Genomic DNA, 23,404 nt, shown 5'->3' on the forward strand with positions numbered 1-23,404 from the left:
CAGTTAGGGTCAGGGTTGGAACTCGAGTCCAATTTAGAAACATCCAAAAGGTTCAGAAACTTCAAAAAACTACATCAAAGATGAAAAATACAAGATCTACTCTCACCCGTACGAAGAAGACACAAAAGGCTGCAAACTATTTTGAGATAGACTTTAAATATGTTTGAAATTAAATGTTTTTGAGCTATTTCGGGGTTGGACAAATAAATCCTAATGGCTATAGGCTGGCTAAATTGATCATGGAGTAGTATTCTATGCTGGTTCTCTGTCAAAACTCATTGGGTCAAAAACTTTTATTCTGTTTGTGAGATCTTGATCTGTAATCAGGTAGAATTGCTTAACTACTTGGAAAAAATGGTGTAAAGATAAAATTTTGCACAGGGTGTTCCCATCTTCCTGGCGGTGGCAATTTTTTTTGGTGATTCCTGACATGTTCCTGGAACTCTGTGCAAAATTTTATCTTTACACCGTTTTTTTCGACAGGCTTTGATGGGTTTTGGCCTAATTCTAATTGATTACTCAGCTAATTACAATTAATTGGTTGTATTGTGTGCATGCAAAATTTTCCTCTCTTATTAAAGTAATTGTGTTTGAACATTTTATTTGGATATTTAATCTTCAAACCATGGACCTGTTCTGAGACTAAACTGATATGATATGTTTTTTTCTTAGGAAATTAATAACATAACAAACACTATGGATGAAACAGAAGAGAGATTGAGAACTATTCTTAGGCAAGAACTTGACAAGCACAGAAATGATCGGATTCCACCAAATTTGTATGGGAAGACCCAAACGTTGATAAGGGACATAGCTTCATCTGTTGCCCCTCAGCTAAGGATGCAAAATTCCATACAAAATCAGTCTAATGGTAATGAACCTAATCAAGCTAAGCTCCCATTTGAGGTAGATAGATTGCGTAAACCTGCGAAACAATCTAGAAATAGAAAAAACAAAACTCATCCTTATAGGCTATCAGCTGCAACCCAAAAGGAGCCCAAATTGAAAACAATTAAAGTATGTTTACTCGATTATGATTATGAACTAAGAGGTGATAAATATCGCTTTGAAACTGACGAAATTGTAAACACTTGGTATGTGGATATAGATCTTCAATCGACCGAAGCCAAAGTACGTGCTTGTTTGGTCGAGGTTTTTAAGAAGAAATTAGATTTGATTGGCAGCAGTGATTTTGAATTTGTAGAGTGCAATCAACGAAAAATTTCAATTCCAGAAACAGCTCCAGGAATGGAGTGGAATGCAGCCCGTCTAAAGGTCCTTTGGGGCCAGGGAAAGTTGTATTGCAGGCTTCGACACATACCTGCTCATGCCCTTCAATCAGAAAACGTTCCCACTCTAGAAGAGGAAGAGCCTCCACATCAGTTGATATCTACTGACACTATTTCAAAAGCCACCTCATCTCCACCTACATCTAGTAGAACCAGAACTTCATGGTCTGCAATTAGCTCCCAGCTTTTAACATCTGCTACCCATCTACCTACATCTACAACAGCTAGCTGTACTATAACTGCACCAACGTCAAATGTACAGGTTGGTTTATTGATTTGTGCAAGAAATTTTTACCAGAAAAATGATATTCACAAGACATGAGATTTTATCCTCTCATCAGTTATGTTCAGAGTACAATTTTTTTCTTAACTGCATAACCAATATTTTCTGACTTTTTCACTATCAATGCACTATTAACGCAAAATAGGCTGGAAACTTGTACAATTTGATTCATTGTACTCAAAAGTTTGAAAATGTTTAAATTTTACTTGACTTGATCTCGTAATTAATTGCAAAACATTTTTTTCAAAACAAGCTTTTTGTACACTTACCTTTCAAATCCCAATTGTATCTAACCTATTTTGCCTACTATTTTTTGTGTCCATAGAGCTTGCTTATTGGATCATCACAAGAGCGAAAATATTTGAAGGAAGAGATTGATGATGCTTTACGTAAAAGTGAAGCAACTGATTGGGAGAAGGCTAACAAGTCCAAAGATGAAGAGGTATTAAAGAAGTTGCAACAGGATCGTTTGTCAAGAGTGCTTCCTGAGCCTGAGTTAATCGAAGAACATACAGTTATTTCAGTGAGACACAAAACTCTAGGAACAAAAAGAAGACTGTTCCCACAAAATGCTACATTTGCATTTGGTTCACTATCAGAAAGACCCAAATTCTTTGGCCTTCGCATCCCAAATCAAAGAACTGTGCAATGCTGGGAAAAGGTTGAATCGTTTGGAAAAGAAGTCTTAGTAATGGAGGAAAGAGATGAGGCCCTTTTAATGGAAGCTGATGGTGAGGTTACAACAAATGGTTTTGCTGCTGTTGATATGAATTATGATGTATACTGCTATGCTGACAGTGAAGTAAATATGATCCAAGCCCCTACAGTTAATGTAGATACATCTTCAAATCACACATGCTGCTGTGATCTAGACCAGTATCTGAAGGAATCAATTATCACAAACAGAAGAGATACTGACACAACAAATGTCCTCATTGTCCACAGAAGGCCATCTTCCTTTTGACGAATAATTTTTCAAAAACAGGCTTTCGTTGATTTTACCAAACATTTCAGAGTTATTTGGGCTGGAGAAACCTGTTCAGATTATGGCGGTCCTTTCAAGGAGTTTTTGTTGCGTGCCATGGAAAACACCAGTCTGTTGACATCATGTTTCTTTGGTTCTCCAAATGAACTTTTTTTTTCTGGATATACTCAGGCGATTATTGACAAACAATATTATATTTTGGGACAGCTCAGTGCAATTGCTATTCTTTCCATTGGAAGAGGTCCCCAATGCTTCCATTTATCTGCAGTTCAGCACATGCTGAATCTCCCACGATTGCCAGAAAAACTAGAAGATCAAATCACCAATGCTGAGTTTCAAGCCAAGGCAAAGGATATTCAAAATGGTGACAACGCACATCTCTTGGATGCTCAAATAGTGCCATCTGCTGATACACAAAAAGATTTGGAGAAGTTCAAGGAATATTTCTGTATTATTTATCCCACAGCAGCAATGGAACAATTTCGAAACGGTAGGTACCAACGGCGTTCAAGCCACTTTTTTCACCCTGAAAGCAGCTAAAAGTTTCCCAAAACATGATTTTCCTTCAAAATCGAGTACCTACTTATGAATTGAACGTGTTTGGATTATCAGATTACCCTTTTTAAAACATAAAAACCAACCTGAAAAGATAAAGGCAAGTTCTTTAGAATCGTTTATGGGACAGAATTTGTAATTTATTTTCAAAATTTTCTTGAATAAGGGTACTAAACATTTTATTTTACAGGTATGACTTCTATCGATCCTAATCTTATCGCAAAAGGCTGTTGTCTATCCAAATACCTCATCAAGGAAGACCTAGAGTTGAAACTAGATGAAGTACGTGAAAATTTACACTATATCAAAGGTGAGGAAGGGTCGAACGAATCCATTGAAATTGAAGATGCCATTGTTGAATTTGAACTTTTTCTTGCCGGCCTTGATTCAAATAGATTTGAGGGTTTATTGTTTTTTGTTTTTTGCCATCGGAATGGATAGAATTCCAGTGTTTGGATTGGAAAAGAAAATTGATATAGAATTTGTAAATGTTGACAGGCTACCTAAGACTTCAACTTGTGGATTGATGATGGAAATTCCTCGAAATAAAACTCAGGAACGTTGTGAATATGCCCTCAGACATTGTAAAACGTATGGAATAGCTTGATGAAATTTTTGAATTTTTCCAGATAGTTAGCTTGTGTTACTTACTCGTTTTTAGACAATATACCATTTAGTTACTTTTTATCTTGCAATGAGACCCCCTACTACATAAGTAGGTATTTTTAGGTACTAAAGTTTATTCTATAATATTTATTATCCTTTGGGTTTATTACTGGCGTTGCCAATGATTTTCATAATCCAGTTCAAAATTTTTTTAGAGAAAAAACCTTATGAACTAAAAATATCTGCTGTCCTATATCCCTAGGTATCTTTTTAACATGCTTGCAAATAAATACCAAATACACGTTTTTTATAAGCATAGGGGTATTTTTTCTCAGCCTCATTATGCTTAACAAAATTCTATTTTTGAGCCTCAAATATGCTTATGCTATGCTTATGCAACGAGGTACGTCTTTTACCCTGTTAGTTTATTTTTTCTGACCCCGATATATTACACTGCATTTTCGTAAAAATTCGATCTAACATTGCCAAATTGAATGAATATCTCTGATATTATTTCTGGTAGATTTTGAATTCAATCTTTTGAGATTTCGTAAACTGAGCCTCAGCATATGCTAAGCCAATGCTTAAGTTTTTACAAGATTTGAGCCTGGATATGCTTATAAGCGTTATGCTTATAAAAACGTGTATTGCTTTAAATAATTGAGTACCTCATTTTCAGACATTTTAGCTGGTTGCTTTTGTTTCATCAGTTCATCAGTCTCAGGGCTGGGCTGCTTAGTTAAGTTGCTTATGAATGAAAATTGTGTACTAGAAAAAAAATACATTTTTAACAAGTATTATATTTTAGATTGTTTATTTTGTAGATTTAACATTCGTTGTAATGAGTGCCTTCTGAATTGCAAGCATCCATATTGAAACTTCACGCCTATATATACCCAGATTCATTTTTTAAGAAAAAGACGTTTAAGTTTTTAAACAGGTTATTGCTTACGGTGTGTATACATACATTTATTTTATTTCATCTAGAAAAAGACATTTTTAAATATTTTATTAAAGCTCATTTACATTTATTTTATTTCATCTGGAAAAAATACATTTTTAAACAGTTTATTAAAGCTCATTTACATTTATTTTATTTCATCTGGAAAAAAGACATTTTTAAACAGTTTATTAAAGCTCATTTACATTTATTTTATTTCATCTAGAAAAAGACATTTTTAACAAGATATTTTAAAAGTTATTTTACATTTATTTATAGTATTTTAGATCATTTTTATTTGTGTTCTATTTTGTTTAAGATTTTTATAGTAGTTAGTCGGAAAAAGCCCTGGTCCTGAGAAAAAATATAACGCTGTAGAATTTTGGTAGAGGTTCCTTATTAAAAGCCCCATCAATTGAAATAGTTTTTAACCTGTCTATTTTTTAATGTGGTCACTTTTTTCAGTACAAAAAAAGTCATATATGCTCAGAAAACAAATTTGTGTAATTTCAATGTGTTTTGAACTTTCTGGGTTAGATAAGGAGTGGAAAATAGAAAGGAATGGAGCAAGTGGGACCATCTGACCATGCCCCATCCCATTTTCTATATTGAAACGCTTCAAAAAAAGCTAAAAAACGTTTATGCTAAGGGGTAATACCTCATGCGACCGTTGGGGGATGCCTTGGGTACCCCGAGTGTTTGATTTCGTTACTATTGTTTGTATTGTTGTTATTTTTTATTTGTAGTTCATCTAGGCTTAGAAAAGTTTTTCTTTTGTTGACTGAAAAGAATTGATCTTTACTCATGAAAAAAATGCACCACATATTGGTCAGAAAACCCCCAAAAACGTGATACAAGTTTGTTGGACCTACCTGGAGGTCCTATAAATTAACCATTGTCCGTTCGTTCGTTCGTTTGTTACCAGCTTTTCTCGAGATTGGCTCATTAGTTTTTTCTGATTTTTGGCACAATGATGCAAAATGGTAATGCCCAAAATGTGACGGAGCCCGATTTTCGAAAAAAATGCCGGAAAAACCGGTTTTTTTGCATTTTCTCAAGATTTCATCATTAGTTTTTTCTGATTTTTTGCTCAAAGATGCGTATTAGCAATTGCTAAAACATAGCCGAGTCCAATTTTTGAGAAAAATTCTATTCCGGCCGAAAATGCCGGAAATATGCCGGAAATCGCCGTTTTTGCAAATTTTCGTTGGACTTTTTCCTTATATTTCGTTGTTTTTTTATACAAAAACATTCTTAATAACAATGCCCGCCATCAAGCATGGTTCAATTGTTAATAAGACTGATTTTTGAAGCCGGAATTTTTAAAAAATCGCCGGAACAGCCGGTTTTCGCCGGAGACACTGTATTTCTTGAATTTCTCGAGCTGTACTTTATATTTTCTAATGAAATTTTGCACGATGCAAAATGGCATAACTTAAAATGTGACGGAGCCCGATTTTCGAAAAAACATCTTTTTCCTGCTGAAAATAATTTTTTTTCAATTTCTCGAATCTTACTCAATATTTCATTCATTAATTTTTGCTTGATTCTTACACTCGCTCTTTCATTCGTTTACTCGTTCGTTCGTTCTTCCATTAATGTCCATGTTTTCTTTTATTTGGCTAACTTTCTTCATCAGGTAGGTCCATTCAGCATCCAGCTTGTATATTTTGCATAGAGCAGTTTTGATTCAATTTTACTCTGCAACTAGAGAGCCTTCCACTGAAATCCTGATGAATAAAATATGTACTCTTTAGCAGCTAATTGTGGGGAGGGTCTTAGCAGGGGGTGATCAACATTTTCGAAAAATATCATAAACGAGAGGGTTGTTAATGACATTAATAAATGGAAATATTGGTGGTTTTTGTCGCAAATGATGGGTAGTGTTGCTTACGCATAAACAGCCTTGGTTTTCCTATTATATACAAATTGAATTGAATAGATGCTGCGAAAAGATTTAGAACTGCATTTTGCATCTTTTCACATTCTCAAAGCTTATAAATGCCCCGCCCACTAATACATTTTTTTATGTCAGAAAAGTCCGTTGAATGAAGACGCTTTGACCAGCTCTGACGCCTTTTTTCTGGACCGGGCTTTTATCTTAAAGTTAGCCTGCGTTACCCATTGAATATAGGATTAACGGGGCTTTGTCTGAAAGTTAGCCTACGTTACCCACTGAATAATATAGATAAGACGAAAATAAGAGACTTCTGAACACCCTAAAACAGTGTTTTTAAGTTAGGTTAACCCTTTTAACCCTATTTAGACTGGGCTTTTTTGAAATTAAATAAACTGGGGGGACAAAACATCCCCCCTTCCATAAAATCTTGAAAAATGATCAAAAAGTCTTGAAAATTGGTACTTTTCTTAAAGACCCCCCCCCCCCCATCGATTTGTGGTTTGTGTGATTGGGACTTTTTTCTTGCATGATGGCGTGATTAGAGATTTTTTTGGCGTGATGGCGTTCTCGAGATTTTAACTTGATAATGATAAAGCGAAAGTTTGAGGCGTGATGCGTGATTTGGGCTATTTTTCGCTAATTTTTGCCTGATGACAAATATGAGCGATCTTCGTGATGCGTGAAACTGGGGGAACCTTTTTAAAAATTCAGGACTCGATAAAGCTCTTCGTTCTACTAGAATGGGCTCCCTGGAAGACAGAACAAATTTTGGCGGAAATTTAATTTGGCGGATGGACGAAAAAGTTTCATTTTCTTTCGAGGGAATTAAATTTGGCGGATTGGGGAAGAGATTAATTTTAACGGGATTTAACCTTTAATGGCATACGTTCGGAAAAGGGCTATTTACCGACCCTCCACCGGCCGGTCATAGCTCAAAACTACTGCATTTTCAGCAAAAATGTCCTTGTTTTAGAAAGCTGAGACCGAGGGCTTTCCAACGGTGCCAAATTTTTTGTCTGAAACGCATTTTTTGAGCCTCAATCGCGCCATTTGAAGTCAATTAAAAAAAAAATTGAGAAAAAATTGTTGTCTTCAAAAAAAAAGTGCGCCTTCTAAGGGTTAAAGAAATTTTTCGAATTCTCGTGCTTCAAACTGCTCAAAATCAAAAACTAAAAAATCCCTAGAATCACGACAATCACGAGTCCAGCTGAAACTGCCCTAGAATCACGAACCCAACTAAATATGCCCCAGAATCATGATCAGATTAATTGCAGTTTGAGTGTAAAAATTTGAAAGAAATATTTTTTATATAGGAACTAGGAGAATTCATCGTTGAAGATAGTATTTGGTTTGGGCCGTTTTCTAAAATCAGGTCTAAGATATTCTTATAAAAAGCAGATTTTTTCAATTATTTATACCCGTATTGTTAGTATTTAATTCTTTAATTCTTTAATTCGTTAAGTTTCTCTGGGTTGGTTGCATAAAAATAGGTTTCATTTCGAGCTGAATCTTGTAAAACAACCATGCCATCATCGCTTGTGCGGGTTTTGTTCTGAATCAACCTGTCTATAAAACCGTTGGTATAGTTCCTTCTTGAATCAGTCCTACTTTTTGGAGTGGCAGCAAACTCTTCACCACGATGCTTGGTTGCATCTGCCTTTTCAACGATACAACCTTACCATCCTTGTCAAAGACTTGGACAGATGCAGGGGCAAAAACAGTTTTTTTGACTCCCTTCTTTTTTTCTTTTCCAGTATTGTTATATGATGTTTGTAGCTAACTCATATATTAAGAAAAATTTTTCATGCATACTTAGAATAATTAGAAAAATTAACATAATGTATGCATGGATCGTGCATCGCGTATCATGAATCGTTAGATCGCGCAAGAATTACCACACAAACCGCCTCCTATCGTTGGTAGGGGTCGAAAACCTTGTAGTCATCAGTGAAATTAGACAAAGCCCATTTACATGTTCCAGCAAGAGACTTTTGGGTGACAGGCCATAAATTACTTTTTGAAATAAAGATTTTTAATTCACTAGAACGTTTGTCATAACCAAACACCAATACAAATCAAAATAAATCTACTCAATTATCACTCTAAAGATTCTTAAAACTTGATAAAATCATTCTTCAATCTATAGTCGACTCTTTTTTGATATCATTTTGCATCCAACAACCAACTGACAATGGCAACAATGGATTTTAATACACTCAAATTCGACATCATAAAAAACATTTCACAAGACATTACCACAAAAATCACAAAATCTCTGGAAGAGAAACTTGGTAGTCTCAAAGAATTTATTGAAAGCAAAATAGAAGAAATCAGGACTGATTACGATAAAAAGATCCTGGATCTGACAACAAAGGTCAACAATCTTCAAAATCTGATTGACACTAACAACAACAACCCAATCAACAAGGACCACTTCACTGCTGACATTGAAATTGATAACAAGCTCACCGAATCATCTCAAAAACTTGACAATAAAATCAAATCGTTAGAAGGTGGTCAGGAAGAACAGATTGACAGAAGCCTACGCTCAACGCTTATTTTCAGAAACATTAAATTTGATAATTGAATTGAAACCGATGCGAACAAACCAATTGACATCCTTGCCACAGCTGTCAACCACCACTGTCCAGACCTCAGCATAGATTTCTTCAAGAATGCAGTGGAAAGGGGACACAGAAATTTTAAACTTGACAGGAAAATCACTGACAAGAACATGAACTCTCATCCATCCATCAGTGTGAAGTTTCTCTCCTGGAAGGACTCCAATGAAATACTTTCGACAATAATTACAGAGAACAGTAGAAATGGTAATCTTTTGGTTTCACAGCAATTTTCTAAAGGAACCACCCGTCAGAGAAATGCTGCCCTCAAACGTAGACAACAGTTAATGAAAGAAGATGACCAAATGGAGTACAGACTTATTTATCCAGCAACTCTAACCGGAAGAATCAAGGACTCAAACACGAAATTCCAAACTGTAGAAAAATTCTAGCTATAAATTTCATATTTATAACATTTCCCCCCCCCCCTACCGCTTGATGAGCAACAAAAGCCCTCCTTTAGCCTTTTTGCCTCTTGATGTACTTATAAGGCTTGCAAGTCTGTTGTAAATTACCTCCAGAGTCACCCTTGTTCCAAGTTCCATAAACCTTCTCCCGCGTCTCGAGTCCACCCAACCTTAAGCTGTACTTTACCCCTATCTGCCTATGCCAGTCAAGTTCCCATGTGGCTTCTGTAAGAAACCAGTTGCCAAAAACCATCGTGCCATTCAATGTGATACTTGCTCTTATTGGATCCACATCAAATGCAACCACACCTCAATCAATGAATATACCAAACTGATCGCATCCAATGAATCCTGGTCCTGTCTCAAATGTATCCGATCAGAAATACCTTTTGAGCAATCCTCCGATGAAGAAATAAAGCTCATAATCCAAGGTAATAATGCTCTCCATGCCACACGAAACAAACAACTGTCTATCACCATGACAAAAACGGTAATGTATGGATCCCAAAACGTAGCAAATCTCATCACAAAGGACTGGAACGAAATCCACACCCATCTGCCTTCCCTTGATGAAATCACTAGCAAACCCACTTTCAAAGCCCACTTTCAAAGCCCACCTTCGCGCATACCTTCTTACTAAACTTGCTACTGGCTAAACCCCACCCACCCTCTGGGGTTAAACAGCTCCCCACCCTTCCCTAATCTCTCATTTTATCACCCCTATATTCCTAAGCACAAACATCTTAATCTCATTTTAGTCTCCCTCTTGGAACACGACTCTGAAACTTTATAAATCCTTTGATGCATTACTACAATTATGACAACACTAGACTCTTTGAAATAAAACTTTCCATGAGCCTTTCCCTAAAATTTTCAAGGTTGCTAAGGTCATCACTAGCTCGTCTAATTTTCTTAGTTTTCCTTCCGTATCCAATACAAACCTAATAGCTCCCCTATATAAAACTGATCATAAATAGTTTAGTCAGTCTTTATAGTAAGTAGTCTTTATATTATAGTTTTTATTGTAGTTCTATACTTTTTTTGTTACAACAAAACTATATTTAACAAATATGGACATTTTTAAGATTATATACCCTAGACATTTTGCATAGCTACCTTAAAAAGAAATTTTTAAATGTAACATAGTACATAGTTTTAGATTTAGAAGGTCAGTGTAAATTTTTTCTTTATGATCATCCACGGTGAAATATATAATTATCTTATCTTATCTTATCTGTCTCCCTAGAACCTCAAAGCTTCAACATGCTAAATAAAACGGACAAGAAACGCCATTACAACGATAGAGTGATCGGAATTGAACACGGTTCACTAAAGCCAATGGTGTTCTTGGTAACTGATGGTTAAGGTTGGGAATGTGGGAAGGGAAATTGGCAAGGCTGTTTGACAGCTTGCCTTGAGGTTAAAAAGAACAAGCAACATGCTGAATGGACCTATCTGATAAAGGTAATCGGAAACATGCTGAATGAAAATTTTCAAACGAAAAAAAAAACCAGCATAGCATAGAGATGTGTAAGCTTAAAAATGTGATGCAACTTGTTTCAGGATAGCTTTCTAATGTTTTAGAGCTAAGGAGCTCTGGGCATAAATCTAGAAGAGATTAGGAAAGAAATAAGCAATATTGAAAAGTTGGCCTAGAGCCCGGTTCGGCGTGCCGTATCCGAGTGGCCGTACGACTGAAAGAGAAGAAAGAAATGACGGATTTGAACATAAAACACGAATTATAGGGAAATTATATCACTGTGAATGAACCAACCACTAAACTTTCTAGTCAGTTCATTCACAATTATCAAACTAAAATTTTTTTTAATAAAATAGTAAATCTGGAAAATGTTTTAGATAATGATGAAATAAAATTAAACAAGTGATACTTTTATGGACCTACCTGGTTATGCATTTAACACATATATAATTTAATTGATATCTACGTGAGCATGACCGTTAAACAATCATTCAGAACAAAAATAGTGACGATCTATTAAAATTAGTCGTTTGCGATTTTTAAGGAGTTCCGGATTCAAAGGATGATTTTTTTGGAAATCAAACAATGCTAAGTTTTGGGCATCATCATAAAGAACATTTTTCTGTAAAGAAACAATTAAATAAGTTGAAAAAATGTGACGGAAATGTGAAAAAAACGACGATTTCCGGCACATTTCCGGTTCTACAGACCGGGAAAAAAATTTTTTCGACAAACGGTTTTCGACACCTTTTCGGCAGTACTAATGTGCATCTATGTGCAAAAAATCGCAAAAAACTAATGATAAAATCTCGAGAAAATCTCAAAAAACCGCTTTTTTCGGGACATTTCCGGTTCTAGCGGCCGGAAAAATTTCTTTTTCGAAAATTGGGCTCTGTCACATTTTGGGCATTGCCATTTTACATCATCGTGCAAAAAATCATGAAAATCTGTCGAGTATAAGTTGAAAAAATGAAGGAAAACCGTTTTACGCCGGTTTTCGGCTGTTCCGGCGATTTTTAAGGAGTTCCGGATTCAAAGGATGATTTTTTTGGAAATCAAACGATGCTAAGTTTTGGGCATCATCATAAAGAACATTTTTCTGTAAAGAAACAATTAAATAAGTTAAAAAATGTGACGGAAATGTGAAAAACGACGATTTCCGGCACATTTCCGGTTCTACAGACCGGAAAAATTTTTTTTTCGGCAAACGGTTTTCGACACCTTTTCGGCAGTACTAATGTGCATCTATGTGCAAAAAATCGCAAAAAACTAATGATAAAACCTCGAGAAAATCTCAAAAAACCGCTTTTTTCGGGACATTTCCGGTTCTACCGGCCGGAAAAATTTTTTTTTCGAAAATCAGGCTCCGTCACATTCGAGGGTTTATAGTAATGCACCTTTGTGCAAAAAATCAGAAAAATTAAATGAGCCAATCTCGAGAAAAGTTGGTAACTAACGAACGAACTAACTAACTAACGAACACGGGTTAATTTATAGGACCTCCACCCCAACGGGGTAGGTCCAAAAAGGCTATTCAAGAACAGTGTTACATTGCTAGCAAGGGAATGGAATACTTACTAGCATCCGTAAATTTTTTCAATATTTTCTGTAACCGAAAGTAACCTCATGAATGCACAAAAACTTCAGAAACTAGTTCTACAAAAACATTGGATGAGACGAAAGTTGAAAAAGCAACAGTAGTTAAACTTGTTGAACAGAACTGAGATCCTCAAGATCCTAACTGCCATTCATTTAAAAAGAAAAGACTTAAGCAAACTAAATAAATTTTAGACCTCTACGCAAAGGTCAACTCCCTTAATACTGACGCGCAGGAGGTTGTGAAATCGCAGGTGCATATCAATGCAGAATTTAATGATCAGACCACCAAACACAAAGACCTGGTAAAAGCAGTTGCAAAATTGGAATCGAAGCATCAAGTCTCAAAGCATCAAAAGCTGATGTTAAGAATCTTGAAAAACTAGTTACTGACCTACAAACTAAGACAAACAACAACTCAACTGCTAACAATGATCTTGAGCAGTATGGTCGGCGCGATATGGTTGACATTTGTGGAATACCATGTGAGTCAACGAGGACACTGACCAGCTAAATTGGACATAGCTATGGTCAAAACTGATCTTGCAATTAGCTATCGGACCAAACCAACACCAGACTCTCCTATTATTGTTAAATTCGTCTCTAGAAGAGTGAGGAACAATTTCTTTTAGCAAAGAAATCAACTGAAACATGCTGAATGAAAATGTTCAAACGAAAAAAAAGTAGCATAGAGATGTGTAAGCTTAAAAACATGATGCAACTTGTTTCACGATAGCTTTCTAATGTTTTAGAGCTAAGGAGATCTGGGCATAAATCTGGAAGAGATTAGGAAAGAAATATATATAGTGAAGATATGTAATATCTGTCATTTTAGAAAAAGAAAAGTATTGATATATAAATAACTCAAACTGATAAAAACGAAAAAAGTTAAGAATATTTTTGTTAATTGTGTGTATTTACGATTTTTTTGGTATTTTTTATTTTTTAATCATTCCGAAACAGAGGGTAATTTAGCAAAAAGTTAAAGGGAATTTAAATAGTGGTATGTGAAAGAAAAACCTAATCCAAATGAAGACAGAAGAAAAGTAATAGTGGAGAAACAATGAATTGCAAAAAACTTTTTTGATAAACACACATATATATATATAGTCTAGAAGTATAAAACCTTCAACTACTCAAAATGGAAACAATAAAGACAAAAACCCCACAAAACAAAAAGACAATACAAATACAACAAAAATCTAGAATGAACATTCACAGAAAATCAATCAGGTTGGAGTAGAAAAGGAAAATATGATGACATAGAAATCCGTCAATGTAAAACTAGTGATCTAAAATGACTTTAAGGAAGAAAGTAACTCAATATGAGTTAAGATGGAATGAAGTAACTCAATATGAGTCAAAAAATATTTCAAGAAAACACATTATCTGTTCCTCAGTTTTCGACCTACACAGGATTTCGGCCTTTTACGAAAATATCCTCCTATATGATGGAAATAGGGTTGTGTAGGTAGGCCAAGCAGTGTTAATATATATATATATATATATATGGTGAAGATCAGAGATCTGACCTCAAGGAGAGAAAGTGTTGAAAATACGAAATAAAATAAAGATGAAACATAAAAAGGCACTAATATTTTTATAATTATACGTTTTTTTCATTTTTTTGAATTTTTCTAAATATATAAATCAAACCAATCAAACATCCTGTCAAGAAATGAGAATTTTATGCGAAAAAGAACCAACAAACCAATAGACATAAAGTTTAAAAAGCCAAGCAGAAAAACACAAACACCAAAACCCACTCAAAAACCCAACCAATGCAAACTGGAGTCCCTGACTTGCGACAGGTGCAGCGGCTTATATATTTTCGCGGAGATTTATTTTTGCGAGACAGAAAGTTTTGCGGGTATCTATTTATAGTTGATCATTTGTAGCAAAACTATATGTTAATGCCACACAGGAACTGACATTAGGGATTGTACTCGTCAATAAACATATATTGTACGGCTAAATCAAAATAGCACAAAAACTAAGTTACAACTTTATCCTTAACGAAATTCACAAGTTCTAAGGTCTGTATTAACTAAACATACAAGACATGCAAAAGCCTCTGTACAAAGGTACAATAATACAATGTAGACAAGCATACAACAAGAGAACATGTAACATAGAATGACAACTTACTAAGGACACAGTGAAAAAGGCTAGGAAGCCATCTAGGTCAATCAGCACACCACTAGACAAACATATACACAAGTGACAAGTGAATCCACAATACTTTTATACATAACAGTACATTCACAAGATGATAGACAATTAGTATGCATGAGTTAACATATAACAATACAATAATACAATAACATAACATGACATCACTATAACAATATTGACACACCTCCAAAACATGACAATTGAAAATGCTACCATTTTGACAACATGATACATCACAGCAAAAACGTGTAATTTACAGACCGACATTTAACATTGATAATTTGCAGAACAAAGTCAAAATATATAAATAAATGTTACTAAATGTATTAGACTTAATAAATAATGGCTTAGATACTGAAAAGACACACAAAAGATACTGCAAACAAAAAGACACTGGAAACAAGGGAAAACACTGACCAAACAGAAAAACACAGAAAAAACTGAAAAACCTTAAAATGGGGAAAACCCCAAACATCCTGAGGAGAACCATAAACAGACACTGTGCCTCAGCCGCTACATGGCTCCCCTCAAGATGTGCCTGATCCTCAAAACATCTTGAAAAATCCTACAATAAATAATTTTTTTTTTAAATAAATTTTCTATTACTAACAAGCAAAAAATGTTTTTGGTTTGAATAAATCTTCCTATTACTAACAAGCAAATTGTTTTCAAACTAATTTTTGAATATATTAAAATATTTCGAATTTTCTGTTTTTATGTTGACTAGTTTTCTTTTTGTTTTATTTCTGTTTGTTGGTAAAGTCAGCTTGTTTGTGGTCAAGATTGGTATCTTGACGGTAGGGAGTGTTAATGCCGTTTGGGCATTGATTTTATGTTGTTTTTTTTGTGTAATTGTTTGATGTTCTTGTAATTGTCACTTTGTATTTAATAGGTCCTTTTGTTTGGCTCCTTGGTGGGGAATTCAATTCCATAACCGAAAGTCAGTTCAATTTTTGGAATCACTTTCCAATATCAAAACAAGTTTATTAACAGGCCGAATATATTTAGATTGGCCTTGTTTAATTTCAACAGTTCTGACGACTCCATCATCACTATGTCGAACCGTATCGACTAAAGCCATTTTCCATTCATTTCGTTTAGCGTCGTCTTTAACGAGAACTATATCTCCAGCTTGTAGATTACGTTTAGTATCGTTCCATTTGTGACGTATTTGAAGGTGTTGTACATACTCCTTTCTCCACCGTGACCAAAACTCGTTACAAATATGCTGAACTCGCCTCCATCGCCTTCTTGAATACAGGTCTGCTTTCTCGAAACGTCCTGGTGGTGGCATGACAATGCTAGATTTCATTGTCAATAGATGATTTGGTGTTAAAGGTGTTGGACTCTCTACATCACTGAGGCATTCAACAGTTAATGGTCTTGAATTCAAGACAGCCTCTATTTCAACTAATAATGTTCGAAAGGATTCATCATTTAACGAATGACCATGAGTGGTCAATAATGAATCTAAGATTGCACGTGTAGAGCGTACTAGTCTTTCCCATGCGCCTCCAAAGTTGCTTGCGTATGGTGGATTGAACTTCCAGGAAACGTGGAAAGTTCGAAGCAAACCTATGTGTGTGATATCGAAGGCTGTGGCAAAGTATGCAAAACCAAAGGTGGAATCAAGCGACATAAAGCTGTGAAGCACCCATTTGAAGTGCTGAGAGAAAAAGAGAAAGTTGAAGCAGAAATTACGAAAGCTGCTAAGGAGAGACTGGGACCCAATGACATTAAGACATTCATTAAACATTCTTGTACCCACCTTGCAAATGATTCCTGTTATCCAGAGACTTTTTGTGCTTCCTTTGAGGGTTTCGAAGCCACAGATGAACAGGCTGATTCGATATTCGCCTCTTTGAAGGATGAAATTCTTAAGTTCAAGGAAAGCAATGTTGATTCTTTCCTTGAAAAATTTTGTAAAATTTCGATTGAAATGGTAATAATTACAACCAATAAACGAGCAAGTCACATACTACTGCATTATGTCTCAAACAAATGTATCTCGCACCTGTTAAACAAATCATCTGCAGCTACATCATCTGGAGCAAAAGTTACTCTAACAGAGAAAGATATTTATGTTTTACAGTACATTGCTGGGCATGTTATTCAAAAAATTTATCGTAAATTACGTAAAAGCAAGCACTGGCATAAAGATGAATTTCAGCAATGCATCCAGCTCCTCAAATCAATGAAAATTGATAAAACAGAAGCTTACAAACTTGTTTTTTCCAAAGACCGTGGTGGTCTTTGGTATGTGTCAATGGACATCGTTCTGGCTTTAAAGCAAGCAGAGCTTCTATTTCTAAAACACACTGCTGGACATGTTACCAAAATTCCCTACAAACCGCTTGTTGAAAATTTGATGCAAAACATGATTGTGAATGGCGAAATTTGCAGGATAATTCTTTGATATCTGCTAATAGTGATATTGGCAAAGATTTGCTCCAACAAATATTTGGATTGTACCTACGTGTCAGGGGCTTTTCCTATGCTAAAAATGTCAGAGAAAAACACAAACTTAAAGCCAAAAAAGGAAAAAAACGCTCATTAAGAAATGAACTTAAGATTGGAGACAAGGATGATGTTTAAAGTCTTTTATCTTTTTTGCATAATTTATTTTTATTCAAACTTTTCATTTTTGTTACAATTCCCTTCATGTAAGGTTTTCCAAACATTGATCATAAGGAAGGTTAATGATACAGATTTTTACTGGTAAAATTTATAACACATTTTTTATAAGAACCAGATTTTTTTAATGAGGTGAATTTCTATTTGAAACTTTATTCTTGAAAGTAGTTTGTATGTATAAAAACATATGACTTGTGAAAGCTTTTTTTTTTTATTTTTACGACTAATTTTTAAGCTGTTTGCTATTTTTATTTAAAAGAGGATTTTCCATAATTAATCGGCTATTTTACTTTACTTCCCCCTGGTTCCAAATTTCACTTTCAAGGTACATGTTTTTTATAAGTATACAAAAATCCGAAAACATGCCCAGAGATGCTTAGGTCGAAAGTTCAATAATCATGAAAAATGCTTGGGGTAAATTCGAGGATGTTTACAAAAGGTGATGAATCAGGCTCAAAATATGCTTAAATTTGCCTATAGAATTCTTGGCTGAGTTAATGCCCATATACGGAAGTGGGGAAAGAGGGAAACAAAATTTTTCATAGACATTCGAATTCTTATGAAACATTCGAATTTTTTATTGGTAAACATTTGATTTTCTTTGCAATGGCTTCACAAAAGAACAAACCAGCTATACTAGAAAGTAGCTTATACCTTTCATAGGCTCGAGGTAATGGGTGGCATATCCTTAATTTTCCCCATATTTGAGCCTACATATGCTTATAAAAAACATGTATGAGCCTCGTAAGCCTTAAAATGAAACTTTCGGAAAAGCCCTGAAAAAATGATTATACATATAAGAAAGAAAGAAAATAGTAGGATTTGAGTAGTTTGAATAGCCTGTCTTGGAATTCAGAAATTTAATTAAGACTCAATTATTTTGAAAAAATAATCATCATCGTTGAAATCGATGTTTTTTGGCCTATTTGACTTTCCCTTGTATACCGTCATTTTGTATAAGGTTACTGTTTTCGCACTAAGATTCTTCTGCCAAGTATCGAAAAAAGACAAGGACTTCGGGTAGCTGAAAAATAAGCTTCAGAAAGTTAGTTGGTCTCATCAGTAAAACACAAGATTTCCTGTACCTTTAGAAAAAAACCTTTTCCGATCACATGCCGGCTGTCCCGTAAAAATAGCGGAAAAGATTCTGAAACGGGGGCATGATTACGACGGTAATTGTTACGAAGGCTTAAACCCATTGGTCTAGAACACTATTGTCCCGAGTTGAATAATAACAATAGCAACATGTCACATGAAACAATGAACATACCATCGTTTCTTATGTTTCCCATTTCCGCACTAAGATTCCTTTGCAACTAGCGGAAAAGACCAGGCAATCGGGTAGTTAAAAAATGGCAGTTCCGTGAGGTAAACACAAGACTATCCGGCTATCCCGGGTAAAAAGGTCCCTAATTTCAATTATATCTACTCTTATGCTTAAGAAAGTTCTTTGTGTAAATCGATTTATCTTGGTAGGAGAACAGAGGAGAAGATGAAAAATATCACCATTTCATCAATTTTATTAGATTCTTTTAACTCCGATCGGGCCAACAACGAATTGGGTTAAATCTTTGGACAAATGTCGAAAAGTTGGGGAAAGCCTTTTGGTACTTGGTTGAAATAGATATAATAGGAGTCTGGCTTAAACAAAACTTAGATCGGAAATGACTGGAATACTGAAAAAAAACGAATACTGCTTTCAATGTACTTTTTTTACCATAGACAAGTTAGAAATTTTTTTGGTAAAATAGTAGGATAAAAAATAATAAACAAAATTTGTATATTTTCATTAAATAGCCTAAGTAACTATTCTTGATCCTTGTGACAAATGGAAAAAGGGAAAAGCTATTCTTTCGGACGCCATTTTTTCAACTGAATAAAATAAATTTTCAAAAAGAATATTGTTTATCAAAGATCGCAAAGCGTCAGTATTTATGTATTACTTAATCAACCATTTACCAACTCGAAGTATGATTTTTAGCATTGAAAAAAAACTTTAAGAAAATTCTAATATAATCTAAGTACAATCCCTTGCTATTAACGTTTAAAGGTTTCGGAATTCCAAAGTCACTTTTTCTTTTTTAATGGAGTATCATCGATAGAAAAGTCCATTTTGCTTTCGCAGTTTGCTCCACATATCGGCTTAGTCTCAAACCCAGATTTAATGATACTATCATTTTTGATTGTGTCCTTGACACTTGGATTATCTTTGCGTCTTCCAATAGCTCGTTGTCTCCCAAAATAATTCTCAAGGTCGTCCTGACAGAAGTTTTCGCTGAAAACATAATCCATTCCGTTATCCAAAAGATAAGGAATAATTTCCTTTAGCGAATTTACACTCATAATGATTCCATTGTACGTTGGTAAGGAAAGGAACATGTTGTTTCGCTGGGTGGGGTTGAATTCTCCCTGGCGGTCGTTGATGCTCTCCTTCCATTCGTGTAAATAATCAACAAATCTATCAAGAAAGTCGAATCGTTCTTGACAATTATCCTTTCTGTATGGTTCAAGAAAGGGTTTCCTCTTTTTGTTGTGTTCGACACTGTTTCTAACATTAAAACAGTCGAAAAATTTATCGAACATGAGACAGAATTCAGATGTAGCTTGTGCAGCTTTGGGTCCGAAATCCCTGATTATGTTGCCAACTGTCTCACTCAGCAATTCGGTAGCTAGATTGACTCTCATTTTCGAATATGATGTAAGCATGATGTGGTCTGTTGTCAGTTTGGTTGGAAAGTGCAAATCATCTTCCAAGTCTTCGAAAAAAAGACTTTTAATGTGGGACCAAAGAAGGTAGTCACCTATAAGATAAAGAGGAAAACATTAAAAGTAACACAAAAATTGAGTGGGATGTTGTAAAAAAACATCTTAATCAAAGATAAGTGAGACTGCCATTAAAGTGTTATCAAAAATTTCAAAAAATAGATCACCTGAATTCCAAAGAAGTCATGATGAGAAATCTGCTCCTGAAGACCAAAGACAATTTCGTGCTGTCTTCATGAGGTGAGGAGGGTCCGAGAAGAAATAGATGTAACGATCAGAGTCTGCATATTGGTTTTTGACTTTGTAAACGATTGAGCTAGTATCATCTGGATCCTGAATATGGAATAAGTTAGAATGATTAAAGAATTCATAATTATACTTCCAAAGCAACATCCAATAAAATAACGAAGAAATTTTGGCGGGAAGAAAATTTGGCAGATGTGCGGGATTTGCCTTAAATCCGCCAAATTAAGTTCCGCCAAATTTAATTTTATTCGCCATCTGCAAAATTAAATCCCCACCAAATTTAATTTTTTTCGTTTAATGTCTGATTTTTCACAGCACTAAAAGTATGCAATATCAATGGGTTGACCTTGATTTTCGACCTAAAAATCTGTCATCCACCAATTTAAATTCCTGCTAAAATTATTTTTTCCCTAATCCCCCAAAATTTCATTGAATAAGGTACCATAGCCATTATCAAGTTAGTCAAGCTATTCACATGCATGTTTAAAAGCAAGACAGTCATTATCTTTCGATAGATTGTGTTATACCAATATAGCCCAATATAATGTAACTATTCCAACAATTAAAATACATACCCTATTCATTTGGAAGAACCGGCGGTTTATTGATGCACCATCAGCAACTGTGGCAATGACTTTCAAATTGCATGAAATTTCAAGGATACTGACACATTTCCAATAGAGTGAGAAGATTTGTGATGCGGTAGCACAATCTGTTGCGAAATTTGCAAAGCTGAAGGATAGAGGACTCATTGTACTCTTTACTAGGAAAACCATGACATGTGTAGCCAACTTTTCCCTATCATCAATCAAAGCCTCATTGATTTCTTCATCTCCAAAGTCAACGAAACCAACCAAATCACCCGTATGCTTATCCCAAACAAGATCTTCTTGCACTTTCATTTCATCGATGAGTATTGTTACATAACGCTCAGGATTACTAAAGTTCTTTGTTCTTTCAGTTAAATCTTTGATGATATCAGGGTTGAAGCCTAAAAGATTAAATCAGGTACCTTCAAAATTGGGTTACTTTGTTCAGAAAGTAGGCTCGAATTTACAAAATTTTCTCAAATGTCAAATGTGGTAAAGCAAAATTAATTTTAATTATATATTAATGTTTTTATAGTTTGGCTGCTCTTCTGTAATCTGGACAAAACTTTCATGAAACCCACATTGAGAGAAACCTTTCTGGTCTGCAATTTGTTACAACCCAATAGTGCAGTCTAATAGCCAGCAGAAGTTTGCTATTTGGAGTATTAACTAGCTTAACAGAGCAACTCAACTTCACATGGGTGTCAGCAAATTATATTCATAATATGCAAATCAGATCAGATCTATAAATTAAAGTAAAAACTTTTAACTCCAATATAGAACAACATACCTTGTTTTGGTTTGATGTAGTTTCGATAGCTACGCAGTGTCTTTTGACTAGGCAAAATTAGTACCCCAGAACCATCCTTGTCCAGTCTGAGCTGCTCATAAGCAGATGAAGATTTGGCAGCAATAGACAAACCAAATTTGATGATAGTTGGGTGATATCGCAGCTGGCTTTTATGTTGAGTTCTGAGGTATTTCTGTTGTTCCTCCCAAAAAAGTTTCATGAAGGGGGGGACTTTACCCTCAGGTATACCCTCAAAAATGTTAATCAGATCACCATTCAGTTTTGCATCAACAGGGACTGAATCTTTGGATAATGCGGCTTCCAAACGTTGAACCAAGGCTTTATTTTCTAGCTCCAAGGATTTATTCTCTTTTCTCTGAAGCTGGATTGTTGATATTAGCCTTTCTAGTGAAACAAAGGACAATGGTGCATTTGGGTGGACTGGGGAAGTTAACATCTTTCGTTTTTGATTGTGTTGTGATCGCACTTTTATTTCCATCTTCTTGCACTCTGAACATTTTTCACTTTTGATAAGTAGTGGACATGCAGGAGCTCTGAGGTATTCCTCTTGACATAAAGGTACTGAATTTTGATCAAGTGTGACATTCTCGGAGTAGCGGAAGATTTTTGGGATATAATGGTGTTTCAGATGGATTGCTTCTTTGAATTCCACGAGGTCAATGCCTAATAATGAAAAAAATGACACATCGTGTTGTTATTCATTCATAATTAATTTCCATCAAATCCCACTGGTAACTTTACAGGTCTTTGATTTGATGTATATTTGAATATTTTTACTTTAACGTAGTATATACCTTGACAACTTTTATATGAATCCAGGGACTTGATAAAATCGCTGAGTGTGATCACATTAAATGATGGGAAACATTGTACAAATTCTGCATTAGGTGGTATCGTCCAGCCGTAACATCTAAGAACATAGCCCAGTGATTGGTTTATAAAAACTTGGTACTTTGGTACAAGGAATTGTGACTGTGGTTCGTTGTATTTCGCCTCAACAAAATCAATATAATCAATTACATTCCAACCAATAGAAAGTTTAAGTTTTTTCGTTCTCAGAGCAAAATCCTGATACCCAGCATAACATGGCTTGGGAGGAGCATTTGAGACTTCCATCTGTTGAGAGTGTTGGAAATCCTCCCCCTTGCTGATGGCTGAAGTTGATCGTGGTTCTGATTGATTAGCATGGCTTTTGACAGGCAACGCCAATGTTGGTACCCTTCCTTCCTACAACTGCGTGGAGCGTGCATCTAAAAGATAGTGATTAAAAATCATCAAACAACTGACAACAATATTACTTTTTATCATATCATTTATATAGCTATTATACTGGCTGTCTCCTCCTTCTTAATATTTACAACAATTCAATAGATGGAAGGGGAAATTAACAAGATTAAACCAATTCTATTTTCAATATAAGATTAGTCCTTGCACATATTGGACAGATTAAACAATCATGACGAGCAAGATTTCATAAAAATTATACAAAAATTCCAAAGTTTCCCATGTCTCATCATGTACCC

General features: G+C 35.0%; 2 protein-coding genes and 1 long non-coding RNA gene across 3 annotated transcripts; 1 reads left to right on the top strand and 2 right to left on the bottom strand.

Annotated features, from left to right (window-relative positions):
* The first annotated feature begins 676 nt into the window (after window positions 1-676).
* LOC136818761 (uncharacterized) lies at window positions 677-4,030 on the top strand. The gene is made up of 3 exons (XM_067075000.1): window positions 677-1,551; window positions 1,898-3,047; window positions 3,303-4,030. Exons 1-2 carry the CDS (start codon window positions 697-699, stop codon window positions 2,534-2,536), a joined length of 1,494 nt encoding a protein of 497 aa, XP_066931101.1. The 5' UTR covers window positions 677-696; the 3' UTR covers window positions 2,537-3,047; window positions 3,303-4,030.
* An 11,753-nt stretch (window positions 4,031-15,783) lies between these two features.
* LOC136818780 (uncharacterized) lies at window positions 15,784-16,476 on the bottom strand. Its single transcript, XM_067075017.1, has one exon. The coding sequence runs from the start codon at window positions 16,474-16,476 to the stop codon at window positions 15,784-15,786; it is 693 nt and encodes a 230-aa protein (XP_066931118.1).
* Window positions 16,477-19,861: 3,385 nt separating this feature from the next.
* LOC136818760 (uncharacterized) lies at window positions 19,862-21,191 on the bottom strand. The gene is made up of 3 exons (XR_010848356.1): window positions 21,056-21,191; window positions 20,402-20,567; window positions 19,862-20,272 (listed from the first exon to the last, which is right to left on the bottom strand). It is a non-coding gene; the product is annotated as an uncharacterized lncRNA (long non-coding RNA).
* Between the last annotated feature and the right edge of the window lie 2,213 nt (window positions 21,192-23,404).

Source organism: Clytia hemisphaerica, unplaced genomic scaffold (assembly GCF_902728285.1).
Source record: "Clytia hemisphaerica strain Z4C2 unplaced genomic scaffold, Clytia hemisphaerica genome assembly, whole genome shotgun sequence".
In the NCBI taxonomy this organism is placed as follows: domain Eukaryota; kingdom Metazoa; phylum Cnidaria; class Hydrozoa; order Leptothecata; family Clytiidae; genus Clytia; species Clytia hemisphaerica.